The sequence below is a fragment of the Mustela lutreola genome, chromosome 3, assembly GCF_030435805.1.
Source record: "Mustela lutreola isolate mMusLut2 chromosome 3, mMusLut2.pri, whole genome shotgun sequence".
In the NCBI taxonomy this organism is placed as follows: Eukaryota; Metazoa; Chordata; class Mammalia; order Carnivora; family Mustelidae; genus Mustela; species Mustela lutreola.
Window position 1 is genome coordinate 175,642,722 of NC_081292.1, and position 22,415 is coordinate 175,665,136.

The 22,415-nt window shown below is 40.0% G+C and overlaps 1 protein-coding gene across 10 annotated transcripts in view; it reads right to left on the reverse strand.

The window, feature by feature from the left end:
* RHBDD1 (rhomboid domain containing 1) overlaps positions 1 to 22,415 on the reverse strand; it is a 123,388-nt gene that overhangs the window by 73,185 nt on the left and 27,788 nt on the right. For all 10 annotated transcript variants that reach the window (XM_059167871.1, XM_059167867.1, XM_059167868.1 and 7 more), the window contains exon 3: positions 22,015 to 22,147. In XM_059167871.1, coding sequence (XP_059023854.1) covers positions 22,015 to 22,147 — 133 coding nt within the window. The remainder of the gene's footprint in view (positions 1 to 22,014; positions 22,148 to 22,415) is intronic.

Below are 22,415 nucleotides of genomic sequence, written 5' to 3' on the forward strand. Positions count from 1 at the left end.
CTGTGGTGGGCAGATTCTAGGATGGGATCTGAGGACCCCTGATTCCTGGTATTCATTACCTTTTACAATCCTTTCTTCCTGCACATGGGTGGGACCTGCCACTTGCTTCAAAAGGGCATTCAGCATGCCACTTCTGCTCCTGTGTTATGTAAGACTGTAACTTCTGCCTTACTAATGGACTCTTTTGCTGACTTTAATGAAGGAACCTGCCATACTCTGAGCTAACCTATGAAGAGATTCCACTGGCAAGGAACTGAGTATGCCCCTGGCTGACAGGTGACAGCAAAGTTCTTAACCCAATAACCCACAAGGAACTGTGTTCTTTGATGGACAGAGCCTGGAAGCAGATCCTTCTCTGGTCGAGCCTTCAGATGAGACCTTAGTGCTGGCTGACACCCTTGTTGCAGTCTTGTGAAAAATCCTACAGCAAGACCCAGATAAACCATGCCCAGCCTCCTGCCCCACAAACACCATCAGGTAAAAAGTGTGTGTTCTTTTAAGCCACTACACTTAGCATGTATTACAAGCATTAAGTAACTAACACAGAAGCCAACACAAGAAGAGACAAAATCCTGATGCCCTTGCTTGCCCATCCAAATTCTACCATATCTCATGTCTCTAAAACGCTGACTTGCACCACTGGAAATTTTAGTTATGTAAGCCAACAGAGGTCCTTTCCTTTGATCAGGTTAGTTTGAGCTGGGCTTCTTTAAACTATAACTAGAAGAATTGCAATGGAAGTGTCCAAAGGTGACAGAGGCAATGTAGAACCAACAGATCTCCAAGTCTGAAGGGGAATTCTGTGATGCACTGTCTCAGTCCCAGTGTAAGCTAAGACTCCAGGTGGAATGGGGGACTTGATGATTCCAATAATAGAGTCAAAAGAATGTCACCACATTGAAGAATTATTAATCCAGACGTTCACATCACTGAACTAATTCTCAGAACCTACAACCTTGTATAAGATACAGCTCTATTCCTCATGTGCAGGAAATAATAATAATGACATTGCAAGGATTCAGACAGAAAATACATATAGAAGTATTCCATATAATGCCTGACATATTGTAGGTATCAAGCAAAATGTGAGAAAAAAGTTTAAACATCTCACTTTTTAACTGAGAAACACTATTTGCTCCATTAAGGAGCTCTCTGAAATTGACAGATATTTTATTCAGTAAGTTGTTAGCACGTACTTCCAAGGGGCTTATGGGACTCAAACAGCTCTTAAAGACTTTGATATGCTCTGACTAGCTTCAGTTATTCTTCTTGCACCCACAGAAGACAACTCAGGGGCACTGAAGTGGGGGTAGCTCTTTTGAGGAACAAGATACTGAGCTCAGGGCTTTCCCCAGGGTATCTTTTAAATTCTCCCAGAAAGTCCATAAGACAGGTACTATTATTAGTCCCATTTCACAGATAAGGAACTGAGATTTAGAGAAGTAAAACCAAGGGCCAAGGTTATAAAGTAGAGAGCCAGGAGAAAGTGGGAGTGGTAGTCAATAAATGTGTGCAGAAAGGTGGTCTCCAGGACGGATCCATCCCCAGGATGCCCTCGCAGATGGATACACCTTCTGCCCGTCCTTACCTTAGATGCTCAGTCTGAGAAAGTTTAACTAGGATGTATAATCTGCAGCGAGGAACAATGGGAGCAACACTCTAAAACTATGACTGAGAACCCGATACCTATTCATGTGATGTAAGTCTAGTGATACTATGGGTCACGTTTTGACCCTCAAGGCACTTCCACAAAAACCAAGCAATATTCTCTGATTTCCAAGTTGCCTTCCTCAGTGAACTTTTTCAAAAAAGAGTCTGCACCTTCTTCAAATCTACCCAAAGTTCTATTTTACCAGGTGATTTTACTCTCCTTTAACTATTTTCTAAGATCTTTTGCTGCTCATTCCCCATCTAGTTTTCTTTTTACCACTGATCCTAAGCTGGACCATAGGAAACTCAACTCAAATTAACATGCAAAAATCTATGAAACCCAGACTTTGGCCATCATTAAAGACGAAGTCCTATGAGGAAGAACTTGGAATAATACAGAGCACATGCAGAACCCCTCTCTCATCAGTTAGGCAATCTACCTCCACCCATACCGCGAACAACAGCGCTGATGAATCAGACGCAGGACAAGTCAGGCTGCCAGCACTTGAAATACGTTACAAACAATGTGTGTCAAACAGTGTATAATCAGCGTGCTCAAGATGCCTGAGAGCAATCACAGGCAGTGTACGCAGAGAAACACTGGAGTGGAATTTATGAATTTTAAATGAACTTTTACTGTTTCTTCCATCAAATCTTTAAAACGACTGCCACAATGCAAAAAGCATTCAACTTAACATTCCAAGACAGGGGCTCTCACCATCCCTGTGTCTACTGCCTAACCATAACCCTCCATTTTCTGTGGCTGTGACTCTGGTGGCTCCCAGTCCCTGCAAATGCACCTTAAATCTTTTGCCATGAAAGGGATCTAATTCCTAACTCTGAGAATATCAGATTCCAGATTTGATAACTCCTAAACATGAATAATACCACTATGATTAGTACAAAATACACAAATGAGAAAAAGAAACCAAATAACACTTGTAATGATGACGAAGAAAATTGTTCTGCTTCAGAAAAGCCACAATTCTTCATCTGCAAGAACTGTGTGTTCCATCCAGCCTTTTCACATAAACAGTTGGCTTGTCACTCCTTAGAAGAAGAAACTGGGTACAGGAAGATCAGGAGAAAAGTAAGTTTTGAGTTATGAGTCCATGAGAAAGGTGGGTAAGATTCATAATAATCTATGACCCTTACTTTCTCAATTAGACTTTTAAAGGAGGGGGCTCTTCTAAGCAAACCATCCTTCCTGTCTACTCTGCCCTCATTCCACAGCTCACAGGAGGAAAGCAGAGGGAGAGAGGCTGCCATGAATCACCATCAAGTTAGATAAACCGGACAAGGCTTGCTTTCAGAAACCTATTTCTCTCCATGAACACATGTAGCATCTATGCCGAAATGACTTTAAGGTAATTCTCTAATGGGGAAGAAAAAACCCCAAAACATTAATAACAGCAAATTTCCATCAATACTACACTGGGTATTAGTAAAAAGGTGGATTGGATAGTGTTCATTTTTAATTTATAGACTCTACTTGTACATTCAGTACAAAAGAGCATTGCAAGTTTATAAAGTCGTTTTTCTGCCACCTGGATAAGTACTGAATTATTTAAAACTCATTTGAAAAACACACACACACCTGACAGTTTTTAAAATACTGTTTGACAACAGCATTTTCAACATCTATAAAAATATGTGCTAGAAAAGCAGATTCTGCACACACTGTCTTTCGTTAGCAAGTCCTAAGATATTTTTACCCACTGGTGTATCACACTTCACAAAATCACTTGAGAGAAAAGGGAGCAATGTGACCCTCTGTTCAGAGTTCAAATCACTTGGTATATATCATCCAGTGAACCTATACCACCCTCAAAGTTAAATTAACTGGTTCATCAAAATCTGCTCAATGTCAGTTACACTGGGGAATTCTCCCTCTAAAGTTACAGGGTCAGGAGTCCTGGATAAACAGATTCTGCAAATGAGTGTTCTCTTGGTAAGAGCTCATCAACTCTGTGACTTTGGATGCAACAGTGATGCAGGAGTTGGAATACATCAGAGGAACTCAAAGACTTAAAAAACTATATATTAAATATTCCTTGGATCACAAAATATCTATGTTCTCTCTTAGGAAGAAAATTTGGGTTTAAGAATACCATTGCAAAACTTTAATGAAAACACACATAGAGAAACCGGGGGATCTCTCAAACCAGAAAAGGATATCCTCCCTCAAACACAGGTCTTTCCAGAAGTTGAGCTAGCTTTCTCCATGCCAATCCTTCCACTCCTTTTCAGATCTGCTGTTTCAAGTAATTCTAAATCTCTTACTTAAAACTGTCACAAGCTTGCCTCCTTGATTTGTCTTTTCAAAAACAAGATTCCTCGATGATCAATTCTATCATTATTTCCCTTTTTTGGTTTATTAAATTTTGCTTTCATCTTTACTTTTCTCTAACATTTTATTTGTTCCATTCATAGCTTCTTAAACGGAGGGCTTAAGTTACTTATTTCGTAAACTTTCTTGGCGTATTATAAAAAACACATCATCCAGCCATAGCCCCCAGATTTGATATGGAGTGCTCTCTCTCTGATAATTCATAAAGTTCTTTTTTTAATTTCCTCTTAAATCAGGGAGTTATTTAAATTTCCAAGTGCTTAGGATTATTGGGATTGTACATTCCTTTGGCTCCTATTTAGTTTTTTAAGTCTTTATTACTACTTTGTGATCAAAGAATATGGCCTATGAAATCTCCCTCTTTCTAGAGCTGTTTGAAGGAGCCCTGGAGGGTTCCTAGACAACCCCCGTCTATCTCACACAGGTACCTTGGTCTCTGTGTGGGATGTCACAGGGTATTTCACCTATTGACCTGCCTTTTCAGTCTTCTGAAGGCTGTTTCCCCTTTTCTCACTTGAAGCCTAGACTTTGCCTTCCAGCTCTGTACTCAGATTTCCAATCTGACTTTTCTTTCCTACCCACCCCACACTTCTAGAGATGCAGCAATAACTCGGCTATTCACACTTTGCCTTTTGTCTTTACTTGGGCCAGCCACCCCACACTTGACTCTACAAACACACATTTACTGAGTAACTATGATGGGCTGGGCATCATCTCACACACTGAGGATAAGCTGTGGATGGGACAGACAGATGATATTCTTGCCCTCCTAGAATTTACAGGAGACCAGTAAGTTAAGATTGATGACAGTATGAAGATACTCATGAAAATGAGCTACTCTACATTTATATCTTCATAACTCCTTTTCTCTACTATAAATAATGCATGCTCAGTATGGAGAATTTAGGCAAAAAAAAGATAAAGGAAAAAACTGAAATCATATTATACATAAAACATTGCATTCCATTTTCTATCTTTATCTCGAGGATTTTCAAGTATAATTCTAACGTTTCCAATATTTAATTCCATCAAAATAACCTCTGAATGTATCATTTTAATGGCTGTATAATATTCTATTGCATCATGATTTATTAAATTATTTACCTGCTGTTGGACATTTAGGTGGTTTCCAATTTTCCAATACTTCATCACAATAAGTATACTTATGTTGATCTTTTTCTGTATTCCTGGTTATTTATAATTTGGGAAGGTTCCTAGATGGACAGTTATGAAATTAAAAGGTATAAACTTTTTACAGCTCTTTATACAGACCATCAGATTACTTTTCAGGAAGTTTGTACCAATATAGCATCCCATCAGAAGTTTATATATACTTCCATTTCACCAAATCCTCAACAACAGTGATAGTTTTTAAATCTTATTAATGAGTAAAATAGGTTATTATTTTAATTTGTCTTTATTTGGTTAACAATATTCATGACATACAATTTTTGGTTTACAATGTTCATGACATACAATTCTTAGCCACTGATGTTTTTTCTGTCAACTGTCTGTAGATGAACTTTTTCAATTTGTCTGTACTTTTCTTACAGTATTATTCATCGCAAAAAAGTGACCCCCTTTTTCCTAATTTATACTTTTTATTTTGCCACATAACCTAGTAGGATCTGGAAAAAAATGTGTTGCTTTGACTTCATTTGACATTATGTTCATTGCTTCTCTGCTTAGAAATCTACTCCCGGGGCACCTGGGTGGCTCAGTCTTTAAGCATCTGCCTTCATCTCGGGTCATGATCCCAGGGTCCTGGGATGGAGTACTCCTTTGGGCTCCCTGCTCAGTGGGAAGCCTGCTTTCCTTCTCCCACTCCCCCTACTCATGTTCCTGTTCTCGCTGTCCCTCTCACTGTCAAATAAATAAATAAAATCTTAAAAAAAAAAAAATTCCTCCCAACTCAAAACCTGAAACTCTTCCTTCCCATATTCTTAGACATTTTTTTACATGTTTTTCAAAATATTCTAAACATAATCTATAAGAAATTTGTTTTGAAGTAGAGTGAAGTAAACCTCTAATTTTGGTTTCTTCTAAGTAGTTAATTCTTCAAGGACCATTTGCTCAATAACTCTATTTTCCCCACTGATTTTTGATGGTATCTTTACTATGTTTGTGATCTATTTGGTCCCAAAAAGATGTAGGGGGAAAAAAAAAGTGTGTCTTAGAATAAAGGAACTATGCTGACATAAATAATAGAGGAGACATATATTGCTAGAAATAAAATTTGTTTATTTGACCTGTGGGTTATAAATGACTACAAAATTAAAACACTCTCCTCTCAAATACAGAGGGGAACAATGTCCATTTAAAGAGAGATAAATTAGAATGAAATTATTTTATTTCTCACATAAGCTAATGAGAAGTCAACTTTAAAATGGAAGGAGGCCGCAGCCTATTCTCAGCTGGTTATCACAGAATAATTGATGCACTAATGATTTCAATACATAGCGCTGACTGTCTTCATTTTGCATAATTTGAACCGAACCTGAAAGTAAATGGAAAACAGTCCTCTTGCCTATTTAACTCCCATGACTTTTAACTAAAAATCACTTAAGACTGCAGAAGAGGAAGGAGGAAATTAGCAAATGTAAAGAACTTTCTATTTGAAAACATTCCTTCCTGTACTGAAACAGGGAAGAGTTCAGTAAACACATCAGAAATCTCCAGACATGTGATTTATCAGCTTATTAGTTGAGAGTGAATACTTAATTGTATAACATTTATCTCCAATAGTGACTCCTGAAAAAAAAAAAAAAAAATCAAACAGGCCAAAGTGCATTCTAAATACTCCAAAGGGAAATAGCTATGCTTCACAGAGTTCATTATTTTTTTAATGAAAAAAAAAAACAAACTAGTAAAATGAAAATCAAGTTGAAATAATTGCTACATCTGGTAATTAACTTCTGAGATTAAAAAACACCCTTTTTCGATAAGACATATTATACAGAGCTCTTCCATTTAATAAGATGCACACAGTGATATTACCTTTGAGCACAGAATATATAACTTTTCAATTGTTAAAAGTACCCCAGCATCATTACCGGAGACATCCAAGACCGTGAACCCACGTCTTGCACCTGTCACTAAGTCACCAGAGCTGATCATTAGCAAGCCTAGTTAGTTAAGATTAGGTAGGTGTCACCAAGTGCACACCCACAATTACATCACAGCATGATGGCCAATTAGTTTCAGCCTAGGTAGGGAGCCCTATTCCAGACAACTCTATGTCAACTAGAAAACCAGCTGCTTCCTTATTTCTACCTACTGCTCTTCTCTGTTATTCTGAGCCAGACAATTGGGTAAAGCAGGCCCCAAACAAGGTCTGACTAATTTACAGACAGCAGGCAACTTCTATGCTGGTGAGCTCTGTTTGGGATGGAAATTTCTCATACTCCCCTTTATGATGACATATACATTTTAAAATGGAAGCACAGCAAGACTGTCCAATTACAGAAAACAATATGGGTTCACACACCTAAATTAAAACTTGCTTAGAAATCATGTTAGTGGCCAGCTGAACACTGCTTCTGAATCACATGAGGGCAAATGAAAGGAAGTTAATGCTTATATACACAGACATTGAGAAATAATATTTTACAACTCTTCATTAAAAATTAAAAAATAAATAAATCAGAACTATCACCACCAAGAGGAGCTGCTACAGACTGAATTTTGCCCCCACTCAAATTCATATGTGGAAACCCTAAATCTCCACGTGATAGTATTTGGAGATAAGGCCTTTCAGAGGTAGTTTGAATGAGGTCATGAGGGTGGGGCCCTTATGCTGGCATTACTGCCCTTAGAAGATTAAATTTGTGTTCCTCTCTTGTGAGGGACACAATCTCTCCCTATCATGTGAGGACACAGTGAGAAGGTAGCCATCCACCGGCCAGGAAGAGATTCTTTACCAGAAACCGGCCATGCTAGCATCTCGATCTTGGATGTCTAGCCTCTAGAACTGTAAGAATATAAATTTCTGTTATTTACACCCCTGTCTATGGTGTTTTGTCATGACAGCTTACACTGACCCAGGGATCTAAGCAGATACGAAGACTTAATGTTATATGGCATCCCAGATGAGATTCTGGAATGTAAAAAGGACCTTAGGAGAGTATGAATAAAGTACGGACTTTGGTTAATAATGTGTCAATACTAGCTTGTTAATTGTAAGACATGCACCATACTGATGTTAAGATGTCAAAATTAGGAGAAAATGGGTGTGGATTTTATGGGAACTTCCTATAGAGCTTCACAATTTTTCTGCAAATCTAAAGCCATTCTAAAAAAAATATTTAAAATACATAAATAAATAAAACCTGTCTTCAGTATTTCCCCAAATACCCCATCGTATCATTTATTTTTGTTGTAAAAAACTTTCGGTTCTTAGCTACTGTTTAGAAAATATCTCTATCCATTAACATCAGCAAGAAAGAAATTCCCCATAAACACTGAGGCGCTTGGGTGGCTCAGTCAGTTAAATGTCCAACTCTTGATTTCGGCTCAGGTCATGATCTTGGGGTCATGCGATGGAGCACCCAGTCAGGCTCTGAGCTCAGCATGGAGTCTGCTTGAGATTCTCTCTCCCTTTACCTCTGCTCCACCCCCCAGCTCTTGCTCTCTAAAGAAACAAAGTCTTAAAAAAATAAAAAAACAAAAATAAACCACTGTCTCTGTTATTATTTATATGTTATATGTTATTATTTATAGAACATAAGATTGTAGTGGGTACTTAAGGTCTCTTAGTATATAATCTAATAAGAACCACATGATACGTAATATCACACAGCTTCTTGAAAACAATGTAAGAGACACAGACAAATTACACACAACAAAACACAACTTACTGAAAAGGAAATGACAAGTTTCCCTAGTTCCCTAATTTAAAAAAAACCAAAAAACAAAAAAAAACTGTTGTAAATAACAGCAATGGAATAATTTGTTATATCAAATTAAAAAAGAAAAAAACGGAGAGAAAATTCAGGCTGGCCAGCAAATGGGCCCCTTTGTATGCGGTCAGCGGACTATGAAGCAGAACAAACTTAACAGAAAGCAAGTTCGCAATATGTACAAAGAGCCATGAAAATAATTCAAACCCTGAGCTCACTGATTCTATTTCTGGGAATCAACTCCGAGGACGTCTTCAGGCCTGGGAGCCAAGACTTGCAAATGATGCGCTGACAGACATCCTCACTTGTAATTTGAACGATTAGGTAGTAAAATTAGTATGTAAAATTAGTGAATGAGAAAATAAACTCAAGGACCCACAACAGGAATCCTGACACAGCCATTCAAACTGAGGCTTTGGAAGAAACCGTGCTTACAAGACAGGAAGAAGTAGGGGAAAAACCTGTGTATGAGGGCGGCGGTGTGTGATAGAATGGATGCCAAGAGGAGTTTTCTCCGGGTGGGGGACCGTGGGCAATCAGTTTTCTTCAGCAAACGATGACATATTTTCAACTTTTCTACAATGAATATGCAGACAATCAGAAGATTAGCAACTGAGAAATTACGTTAGAATTCCATTTAGCTGCTGCTTTTTGTTCAGTCCAGTTATTTATGCAATTAACCAATTTTTAAAAGAAATTGTTACACAGATCTGTATTCCCCAGGGCCTCCTATGCAGCTTGAAGTTCACTCTGTCCAACTGGTCCAGGGCAGGGCTGGTTCTCCCTGCTGTCCACAGCCTTGGACTCCAGAGCGGGACAGATGATTCATACACCCCCTTTCCCTCAAAGAGCTCTAATTCTAATGGCAGAGAAAGTTCCCTGCCTCAAAATTTCTCAGTCTCTTCTCATAAAATCTAACTCCTGGGAATCAATGCTTTGCTTAAGTATTGCGCTCACCTTGAGTTCTGTTCAAATATAAGCCCTCCTGGGAGACAGACAAATTAACTGACTCTTTTACATGATTCATAGAACTTTCCTTTATGGGAGCCTGTAAAGAGGGGAGGGAGGAGTGTATAAATGGACATCTGAGGAATGCAGAAGAAAAACTTCCCCTACTTCAGAAAACTCTGCTCAGGACAGTCCTGGAATGTTGATTCAAACTGCTCTCCTTAATAGTCTGTGAAAACATGTTTCCATGAAATAAAACAGAAGGAGAGTACTAATGCTATAAACATTCGTCATCCAAGCTTATTGGAAAAATTCAACAGCCTGGTAGATACAAGCAAAAGATGTAAGTATATATTATCAACAGAACACCAACCCATCAGAAAATGGTCATCCCAGACCATGAATAAACAGATTTGTGCATGCACACATGTACACGTACACACATAAACACAAACACACATGAAACAACTTTTGCTACATTATAAGTTTATATAAGATAATGTTTTAAATAATGATACCAAAGGCAGGTCAACTGCAGACAAAAACGATATAAGAAATTGGCGTAAGTTCTTGAAAAACAACTTAACCTACCCTTGAAAAACACGAATCCCTCTCTCCTCTCAATGAGCTGCAAACGCTGCCTGAACCCTAAAGGGACCACAGTTCCTCCTCGGGCGCATCCATCAGGCCATTTTTTGAAGGTGCTTTCTCTCCCCAGCACAATTAATTTGGGTATTGCTGGAATTACTTATTTGTCCTTTGTTTGTTTATATACAACCCACCCAATGTATATTTTGACCCTGTAGCCATTTGGGTTTTCTTTTATTTTCTACTAAGCTCTTGGAAATACTTCCACATTAGAACAGTTTAGAGAGGAATGTTATGCTTTCATTTAGGAAAAAGTGTTAACTCTTCTACCTCATTTTCTGCTTTGCTCTAAAGAACCCCTTCTTCAATTATCAAAGGATTTTATTAAGAATGTTGTTTGTCACTGAACAAACATGACTAGCACGTTTGGTTTAGGTGAACTCTACATCTGTTAGCCCATATTTCCATATACAGAGAGCTATCCTGAGAGCTGGCACAGCCTTTACTAAGCCTCGTGAACAACAGTATTTGTTCTAATGAAAGACAATAAATTAATAGAAATCTGTGGTCACAGTCTGTTCTTCTCATTGCCACCAACGTCCCAGCAGTTTATTACCACTGAGGACAATGAATGACACTGTTCCTGAACATACATATTTTGCTCTGGTTTAAGCAACTAGTAGCTGCTTTGAAGCAGTACCTCTTGAAATTTGTATACGGTCCCACAATAAAAATACGTTTTAGATTTGACCCGGCTCACATACACATATAGCTAAAGTTCCTTGAGATGATATCTACCCTTGCTGTATTCAACACTAGTATCTCTAGTAATCCCCCCACCCCCACTTCCCTCTTTTCTTTCTGAATATCAGCTGCGACCAGCTACACTGATTTCAGGATCTCAGAACGTGCAGTAGACAAGCACTGCTTTAAAGCCCGGTTATTGCTGGCCAAGGCTGCTGACTCAGGGCAGCACGGCATCTGGGTGTGGATTTGCCCCACACCTCTGCCCTTTGCTTCCCCTCCAACCTCTGCCACCCCCCCAAATACCATCTTCTGTACTCCCTGCTCTTCATTCTATTTTTCCCCTTTTCATCCAACTCCTCGTTGTCATGACAACTTCTGCAGAGCGCATCTACCCAAATGCAGTGGCATAACACATGCATTTCCTTTGACTCACATTCAGGAATTTAGAAAGAGCACAGAAGGGTGAACAGTTTCTGCTTTAGAACATCGAGGTCAGGTGGATTCATGGCTGTCTCTAAAGGCCATCCACTCCCATGGCACATGCCATTTCCTCGTGATGGAATCAGGGGAGTTCAACTTCCTATATGGACCCCAAGACCAAGGAGTTCAGCTCACCAGGCAAGAAATGTGTTGCCGCAGAAGTGAGGAGGCCCTTTTTGCAGCCATCTACTGATTACATTAGGTCACCAATCCATCCAGTTCTGGGGGAGGTAAATTGGACCCCACCTCAGGATGGCAGAGCAGCAAGTTCTAGAAGAACATGGGACAGGAGGTGGTGTCATAGTCATGTTCCAAACAGTTCTTCCCAACCTCACTCCTCATTCCCACGCAATGAAACAACAGTCTACCATGGAGGTAGACCCCCATGGGCGTCAACTGGCACTTCAAATTCAAACGTAATCCAGCCCAGCCGACCACTGTCCTCTTCCTTTGTGTTCCCTATCTCAGTACTGCTGGGGGAAAAACAAAACAAAACAAAACAAAACAAAACAAAACAAAACAAAAAAACCCTGTGTTGTGTTTCAGACAAACATGCCAGAAGCGACTTCCCACAAAACGTAAGCAGATGGAAGAAGAGAACTCAATGCAGCAAGGACGTTCCATGCAGTCTAAAAAATTCTGTCCCACAGGGAACACAGGAAGATTTTATAGCCCGTCTCTGGGATAAGAGGGACAAGGAGCCATCGTTCTTGGAACAAAGAGTTCATGGCTCATGCTGACAGTTGCTACTGAGCAGTTTCAGTGGTTAGGTGTATTTTCACACACCCCACAGTGTCCCTCCCTCTCCCATCCCTGACAGCATGAAGCACCCCTGGAAAGGATTCTCCTTGTCCAGGTTCTACATCACCATCTTTCCTCATAGAGCTACAAAACCTTCGTGTGACTAGAGAGGCAGCATGAGAGCTTAGAGCAGCAGTTCTCAAAGTGTGTTCCATAGACCCTTAGCCTTTAAGAAAGTACCACTTGCCAAGTACTGATATGGTACAAAGAATATCGACAGTTATCTGAAAAGGCTATTCAAATGCTCTCTCCTAATCTTTCCAAGCATACATCTGTGTGAGGTCAAATTCTCTTTCAGCAAAATGATGTAGCTCAACAGATTAACTGGAGAAGCAAATATAGAAGTCAGATTTTTTTTTTCTATTAAGCTAACCAGCAGTGAGTTTTGCAAAAACTTCTATTGCCATTCATCTCCCTTTTTGTGGTGTATAAAATATACTTATTTTTCATAAAAAATATTATTTATGTGAATACCTATTGGATTAGGCTTACTATTATTATTTTAAATAAATTATCGTTAGTAAATGAGGTTATGATTTTAAGTGTATTATGAATATTAAAATAGTATCAGGTTTTTTTTTTAAAGATTTTATTTATTTGACAGAGATCACAAGTAGGCAAAGAGGCAGGCAGAGAGAAAGGAAGGGAAGCAGGCTCCCTGCTGAGCAGAGAGCCTAATGCGGGGCTCGATCCCTGGACCCTTGGATCATGACCTGAGCCGAAGGCAGAGGCTTTAACCCACTGAGCCACCCAGGCGTCCCAATCAGTTTTAATTTCCAGTATGATCAAAATTGATAGATATAATCCACATAAACCAAAGCCCTTTGGGGTCATCAATAATTTTTAAGACCCTAAGTTGGTCTAATAACCAAAAAGTTTAAGAACCACTGGTTTAGAGGTTGAATTCATAGACCTGATTGCTGAAGCTTAACTTCATTGACTATCCTATCCCATTTAGTAGCTGGTATTTGACTAACTTCAGTAAGATATTTTAAAACAATGTTTATGCCTCAGTTTCCTCATCTCCTGAGAGAAGTAATTACTCCTCCCTCACAAAGTAGGTGTAATGAAGACACAGAGCTTACAATGGCACTTGGCCAACAGGAAGTCCCCCATACAGGAAAGTCATTATTATTATCCCCCAAAGGCCATCAAATTGGCCTCAGCAACCTCTCCCCCATGTGTTCCCTCTCAGACCCTGCACTAGTTCCGGTCTCTGGTTTCTTCTCTAGTTTAGGTCAACATTCACGTAGACTCCAACCACTAAATCGAAAGACAATTCCTGGTCTTCTTTCCTAAGCCACAGGTCAGTTCATGGCTGTACCTCATTAGAAACTAAAGCCGTATGTGCTATGGTGAGTGCTGTGAAGTGTGTGAACCTGGCGATTCACAGACCTGTACCCCTGGGGCTAATAATACATTATATGTTTATTAAAAAAATTTAAAAATTAAAAAAAAAAGAAAGAAATTAAAGCCATCTCTCAGCAAGCAAGGTTGGAATCCATGAAACTGCCGCCCAGTTTGCCATACTAACTCTGGAGCCGGGTGTTCACAGAATGTACCTTGAAGGACACTTGTTCTGTAGAGACTGTTTCATGCGAGTGCTAAACAAACAGATGCCATCGTTGAATAAGCTGGGAAAACTAACTGGTTACCCTGATTTCTTTATTTCTGAAGTAATTTCCCAAACCTTTCAAAAGGTGTTCATGTGCCAAGTGGCCAACGGACTGGAGCACAGAAACTACACATGTGCTGTGTTTGCTGACTGGGGAATCTTGTTGCAGGAGCGTCTTAGGAACTAGTGTACCAAAGGACACATGCAGGAAACACTGCGAGCCTTAACTCTCAGTGAATGGGGGCAGATTCTTTGCTGTTTCCTAAACTTACCATGCTTCCTGGTTTTTGTTCTTTCTATTCCCATGGCATCTCCCAACACTCGATGCACATACCCTCCCCTCTGCAAAGCCTCCTGATTTCTCAAATCAGAGTTAATTATCCCCCTTTTTTGTTCCTCTGATTTTATCGAACTAAAATTTCTGCCTTCTGCTTTGTTTCAGTTAGTTGTTGGTGTTTCTTTCGCTAAATTGTGAAGTTGTGGGGGGAGGGGTAGCAAGGCACAGACATGGATTCAGGTCACTATTTAACAAGAACCCCAGGGGCGCCTGGGTGGCTCAGTGGGTTAAGCCTTTGCCTTCAGCTCAGGTCATGATCTCAGGATCCTGGGACCGAGCCCCATATTGGGCTCTCTGCTCAGTGGGGAGCCTGCTTCCCCTCATCTCTCTGCCTGCCTCTCTGCCTACTTGTGATCTCTGTCTCTCCGCCAAATAAGTAAATAAAATCTTTTTTAAAAAAATAAAAAATTAAAAAATTAAAAAAATAACAAGAACCCCAACAGCAAAGGCACAAGAAAAACTAACATTCTGTTTTCACTCAAGATTTAATTCAAAGTTGCTCAAGTTACTCCCTCCTTACAGTTGAATGAGATATCAAGTTCTAAAACAATGAGCTATTAGTCCGCCCTATCAACTGAAAAAAGCAGTAAAATTAAAACATTTGACAGGTGTCATAAAGGAATCCATCAGAACATTTCAGACCAAAAGCAAACACAGAAACTACATGTCCCTTCAATGATTATATTAGGGTTCTCCAGAGAAACCCCCCAATAGTATGGATGGATATATAACATATTTAGTTATTCTCTATATAATTTATGTATTCATATTTACATGTAATTTATATATAAATTTATTATAAGGAGTTGGCTCACATGATTATGGAAGCTTAGAAGTCCTGCCATTTGCAGGTTGGAGATGCAAGAAAGCCAATGGTGTAAATTCCAATCTGTGTCTGAAGGTCTGAGAACCAGGGACCCAATGGTGTAAGTCCCAGTGCAAGGGCAAGAGAAGGCAGATGTCTCAGATAGGCAGACAGAAAGAAAAGAGTTCAACTTCCCTCCACCTTTTTGTTCTATCCCCTTCCTCCATGGACCAGATGATGTCTGCCCACAATGAACTTAAGTTCATTCAACCATAAATATTTACTTAATTTGACTACGTGTCAAGGAGATAAGGAAGATACAAAGATGAGTCAGAAAAAGTGCTTAGTCTCAAGAAGCTCCTAGCCTAGAGAAGAAGGAAAAGAAAAGGACAAATTATAATGAAGAAAGTGCTTATGGTACAGAAATCTACAAACTCTATTGGAACAAAAATAAAGAATTAACCTGCCTGGAGGAATCCAGGAAAGCAGCACAGAACAGGTCATTATCTGATTTAGGTTTTGAAGGGCAACCAGGAATTCACAAGGAGAAAAGAATAAAGGGTATGCCAAAGAATAGGAAAGGAGATGTACTCCCAGAGGCTCAGACACACGCGGCCGGTATTTTGAGTTTGAATCTTCATCACCTTCTCTACCCATCTTTGATAATGGCTTTGACAATGACAAATAATGACTCCGTGAAATAGATCCATGTCTGAATCAAAGTTAAAGACTCTGAAATGGGGTGATTATGCTGTATTATCAGGGTCAGTCCTAAATGCAATCCCAAGTGTCTTTATATGAGGGAGGCAGAGGGAAATCTGACACAGGTAGAAGAGGAGAAGGCATTGTGATTCTGGCAGTTTTGGGGGGATGTGCCCATAAGCCAAGGAATGTGAGAAGCTACCAGAAGCTGAAAGAAGTAAGGAATGGATTTCCTCCTGAGCTCCAGAGAAAGTATAGCCCTGCTAACACCATGACTTCAGTTTAGTGTGGACTAAGTTAAGTGGACACTTAACTCCAGAAATCATGAAAGCATAAATTTCTGTTATTGTAAGTCACCACATTTGTGGAAATTTGTTACAGCAGCAATAAGAGACTAATTCAGATGTTGCCTGCTATCTGTCTCGAGTATCACTTCCTGACATCCAGGGAGGACTTTGGAATAATCTCACTATTTTCATCTCTACCCTATCTCCTGTAACTACCCTGGGTGGCATCACTCCCCAGCTAGACAATCCACCCAACACCTCAACCTTACCACCTCACCTGTTAAGCTCTTTGACTCTAATGAGCCACCATTCCTCCAGTTTCATACCTACACAGACATGCTCACCAGTAAAAACTCCAACATCCTGTCTTCTGACTACCAATTCTTATTCTCAAAGCTCTCTCCATTTCCAAACTTGACAAAAACTCCTATGCCTTAACCCTTCCATTTGCCCACCATGTATAGGCCTCTCCAGTTCCTTTCCCTTCCCCAGAGGTATCGCTAGGACAACCTTTTCAACAGAACCCACAGGGGAATTTGCCAAGAAGCTCTGAGAGCAGCAGGCCTCTCACTTGCCAGGGATCTGGCAAAAGGGAAGCTGAGTTGAACCTACATTTAGTTTGGATTCAGTGGGGTTTATTACACGGTTCATGGTCTATTTCAGGGCAGAGGAATGGCTTCAGGAAATCCACTTAATGCCCACTCTGCATCTTTAATCTGAACTGTAACAGAAGGCAGAGGAGCAGAAGTTTCACATAACTCTCAATTGTCCTGGCGCAGAGAGCACTGGCAATATAGTCATCATGCCAGTGTCAGAGTCCAGCGTCTAGAAAGTTCTCCCCATTGCCAAGCAAGGAAAACTATAAATGGGGGAATTCAGTTCCCTCTAACACACAGTGAAAAGAGCCATGAAACAGAAGCTCTCTTCTGCCAGGAATCTACTCGGTAACACAGTGTATGCAATCACAAATGAGCCACCCATTTTCTGTTTCTCTTTTGAGAATCATGCAAAACCAACTTTATCAGAATTCCTGTGTTTGTAGCTCTCAAAAATATTTTCAAATCATATCAAAAGCTATAAACAGAAGGGATAAATAGGCTTTTAGAGTTCTGGTAATCCAATTAATGAAAAGCACTAATATTTACATTTCTTGTTGATTTGGCACAAAGTATTAGTATCAATGAGGAAAATGTGAATTTCCTACCATGCCACTAAAGATCAGTGACAACACCCAAATCATTCAAAGTACACTAGATATTAATCACCGCACAAGTAATCTTGAAAAGCCCTGAAAGTTTACAGTGTGTATGAAAAAACACTTTGATAGAGATGTTCTCCAAATCAGAAAACAAAGCTAAAAATTTACATAAGCTGTAAAAGAAGTTCTCCTAAACTTCCAATAGAAAATTAATTTTGATACACCATGTTATTCTCTCTACAGAAATGCTACGCCAAATTACTGTCAGATGAAGAGATCAAAAGCACTCAGCCAAACCTGGGGCGGGGGGGGGGGGGGCACGATAAATTAAAGGCATGCCAGGGAGTTTAACAGAATATTACTTAATGGATTTGTTTAATGTTTATAGTATTTGTTAGCTCTTTAAAATTGCAAATTGTTGTGCTTTGTATTGTCATTTAAAAGTGTTACTTTTGTTTTCAATTTTGTTTTCTTTTTTCCTTAAAAAGAACCCACAAAACTGAAGAGCTTCAAGCCTTCCAAACGCAGATCTCCCCTTGACAGAACACTGCTCTTCCTCAGTCCCTTGCCTTTGGGTTTTAACCTCTAACCCTGGACTGACCCCACCTAATAAGTGTAGAAGGAATGATAGAATCAGAAAATCATTCTTCATGGCTCCCTCTGAAACAACCAGTTCAGACAAGGGCCATCACTGGCAAATACTGAACTAAAAGGCAGCAGGTTATTAACAAACTATCTGCATGATGTCCAATTACCACTCCCAGATTGTTTTTCAAGTGCAAAGGGATAGATGTAGCCTTACAATGGACACTATCCTAATGGATTAAACTTAGAATCCCTAACAGAGGGACAATCCGGCATTATGTCCTTCCTGTCATGATGTAATATGGTTATTATGTACCCTGATGGTATCACCCCATGAAGTATTCTCGCCAACAACCCAGTTTAATCTGGATGTACCCAACCTTTGTACCTAACTTCCAGTTTACACAAATGCGGGGGCTAAAGGAAGGAGCTAAGTAACCCTACAAGTAAACAAGAAATCGAGAAGTTGGAACATTCTACAAAACCTGGTCTCTTCACAACTTTTCCATGAGTTATTTCTCAATGTCATAGGAAAATAAAAAGGTAGGACTGCCTTTAAAAGGGAACAAAAAAATACAATCAAATGCATGAACTTTAACCATATCTTAGTCCTCTTATGCCTCTACCCACCCCCCAAAAAAAGCTCAACAGTTACAAAAGACATTTGGAAAATGGGGAATTTTAAATTTAAACTAATTACTAAACAACACTGGGGAATTCCCGTTAATTTTCTTCAATACGACAACAGTAATGTGTTTCTATAAAGCCATGTGTTTTTAGGAGATACACGCTGGATGTTTTTAGGGGTGAAGTTACTCTGATGTGTGCAACTTACTTTCAAATGGTCCAGCAGCTTCTCTTTACTTTGAAAATTTTTACAATTAAAAAAACTGGAATAAGTAAAAAAGGTATTAAATCTATTTTTCTCTCATTTGGTCAATCTAACCAAGAAGTTTTTCGTAGAGTCAGAGTAATTCCTCTCATCAAATATTAGCAGTGAAGCAGTATCAAAGCCTAGGGCTAATGTTTTCAGAACTGTTGTATTATACAAAAGAATCTCTTAGGGTCCAAATGCAGTCATGGCCCGCTTAATTTTGTGTTTATGAGTAGCCCAAGGGAATTTTTAAACTGCTAACTGCCATTCTGGGTGGAAAAGTCAAGCAGGATCAAGGGGCAGGGGAGAGACAGAACTGAAGCAAACAGTTTGACTTATTTTATTGATTTTAGGAAGAAAAAGAAATAAGATTCATTTCAGGGACACTACACACTTCCAGGGATTCATCTCATAATAAAAATGATGAGAGAAGTACTTTATAATTTATAAACGCCCTCATATAGATTACCTTTTGGACTCCTCAAAACTGACTTAGGAAACAGAGAAAGCAAGTAACATTCCCAATGGACAGAGGAGGAAATTGAGGCTCAGAGAAGCTGCAGGATTCCCCGGAGGTCCCACGGCTACCATATCGGCCCAGATCTTTCACACATGACCACTGTCCTCGAGTACAGTCACTGTGGGGCTGTCTCACAGTGTGCAGTGTTCATTTCCCTGAGCTTCAGTTTGGGACTAAAGAGCCTTGGGCTCATCTGAGAAACTGCAGAGGTTAGAAGTAACACTTGGCATCAGACCCCCTTTCTTCCATCTACAGGAGGGGGAGGGGGTGGGAAGGATCAAGAACCCAGTCTACTAGGAGGCAGCCTCCTGATGGGCCCTGCACACTTCCCTGTTGGGCTGCCTCTGGGGCAGGGACAGGTCTTCAGACATAGTCCCCGAGCAGGGTCCCAGGACAAGCCAGGGAATGGAAGGACCATGTAAGGCACAGCAATCACTGAAAACAAGGGACAAACAAGTACTGTGAAAAGCAAAAGCACCAACAGATGAGTGCGATTACTTCACTGCCCTGGTCAAGTCCAACCCCTCACAGTGCCTAATGGCTGGCTGTTTGGAGTGGCTTCCCTCCACTAGACGTTGTAACTGGGGGAAATTACTAATTCCGTGGCTTTCCTAAAACACAGAGGTCCACCAAATGTTTGCTTGGCAGGTTTTTTTTCTCCCCAGAGGGCAGCTCATTAAGTCTGACAATAAAGCGGGCTTTGTTCTAAAGATTTACAGTGTTTTCCCAGTGCAAATTCTAATTGACAACCACCAGGAGAATAACAATGCAAAGCAAAGAGAGCTCTGGTTTCTTCCATTCTTCCAAGATCCATCTCAAAGAAGCACTCCTCCTCGCTTCTTAGTTTCCTGGACCAGTGTTTAGCTTGGTCTTTATTTAGACACAGGCAGAAGCAGATGCTTGGGTATCAGAAGTTTATCATTCAAAGTAGTCAAATCTTAAAACACCAAAAGATTCATTCTCTCAAACTTCAAAGATAGGAAATTTCATGTAATTCCCAGGCTCAGGATATCAGGTCCCTCCATGCAGAATAAGCATATTACATAAAAATGCAACCATGCCTTTTCCATGGAAGAGGGGGACCCTAAAAAAAATAAAGTGCATGGTGAGTGAGAGTCTTCAGAAATGGTTGCGTGAGAATATTAAAGGCATGGCTATTCAAACGGACTCATCATGGAATAAAAGTTCAAGTGTCCAGGGAGGGAGTGATTTCAATATGAATGCTGGTTGCGGTCACAAACAGGAGTCTCCTCTACACAGAGAAGCAAGTCACATCAAGCAAGTCAGGGAACTGTGAGTGACAAGGTATAGAGAGGCCTGTTCAGAGAAGGGACAGACATTACTGGACCCTTTTTCAAAGAAAACTTTGAAGATTTTGTTAGGCTTTCTTCGCAGAACTGTCACAAGGTAACAATACAGTTGCAAATGAGTAGTGTTCAGTGGTCACATCACTGCCTTTTGCAGACCAGCTGCCAATGACTGCCCATGATGGGAAATTAGCATTAGAGAAGGGACTCTCTCTCGAGGTTACTGGGCTGAGGCATGGAGGAGGGAGAAAATTCTCAAATAAAGTACAACACCCAACACAGCCACAGGAACCAAAAGCAAAATAAAACTGCTGTCTGAAAGGAAAAATGGCCAAAACTTTAAAAAATTTAAAGGAAAAATAAGCAAAGCACCCTCCTTACTTCTTCCTAAATTTCCTCCTTCTCCAAAGAGTATCTATCCAGGTCCCTACAGTAAAAATAAACAAAAACCATGTGCTTCCAGTAGCCTGTACAGACTAAGGGAAGCAAAACTGGTGGGAAGCGGGAGAACAGCACAATTCACCCTCCTCTTTCTAATCAAAAGCAGAGATAGGAATCAAAGTGGGAAAGCACCCCAGCCAGGAGGACCAGTCCAGGAGTCAGGAGGTCCACACCCTTACTATGCTAGCATCTACCAAGAAGTGTTTTGAAAAGTACCTTGACCTCCAACTCTTCTTGTCCTCATCTGAAAAGGAAAGGATTCATCTAGATCAGTGGCTCCCCCACTGTATTCCTTGGAGCCCTGGGGTTGCCTCTTAAGATAACCACAGCAAGACGGGGGTAAGACGAAGGGAATGGGGTCCAAGCTTGCTCTCAACCCTAAATAGTTCATCATGGATCCATTTTACATATTGAGATTGTGAGTCAAGTCTTCTGTTTAAAGAGTTCTATCACCAAGACACCTCACAACTGAGATGGCTTAAAAGTACCAGGTCAACATGTCTTGTAATTTTTTATCTCTATGATTATGTGGTTTCTACGTGCCTCTCTGCATTACTATTATTAGAATTCAGGAACAGACAATCTCATGGATACGGATCCTCCAATCTGTGTATCAGGTTCTCTTGTTCCTACTTAAAGGGTGAGGGCACTGAAGCTCAGAGAAGGCAAAGTGACCCAAATACTAGGGCTCGGCAGTTGACAGGATTCAAACTCAGAAACGTTTGACATTCAAACGAGTAGGCTCAGTGCCGTCCTTAAAGAATAAACTTTGTTGTAACAAAACAAAACAAAACAAAAACCGGTTACCTCATTATTATTACAAGTTTTTCTCCCTGGAACATCAGGTTCTTCATTTGTCTTCTCTGGGAGTAAACACTTACCCTGGCGAGAGGAAATGAATAGCCAGAAGTTCTGCCCAACAAGCCAATCTGTTGGGTACAGGAAAGCCCAAAATGTTGGCAAAACCTCCAGGGCAATAATGGTTGTTAAGAACTTTCAAAGCAAACAAAACTCCTAGAAGAGAGTAAAAAGCACATAAATATCAACAATCCAAATATGGCAATGATCCACGTTTACAAAGAAAACTAACTGAAAATGAAAATGATTATTTGACTCTATCCCACTTCTGGTTTTGGAACACCCTTTTCTTTACAAGTCAACCCAACTTTTGGTAGAAAGACAATGTTCAAGGTAATCGGTCTTTTGATGTTTGTTAATGCAGAAGTTTATACTGACTTTCAGGATGCTGGAAAATAGACAACACATAAAATGGGAATAAAAT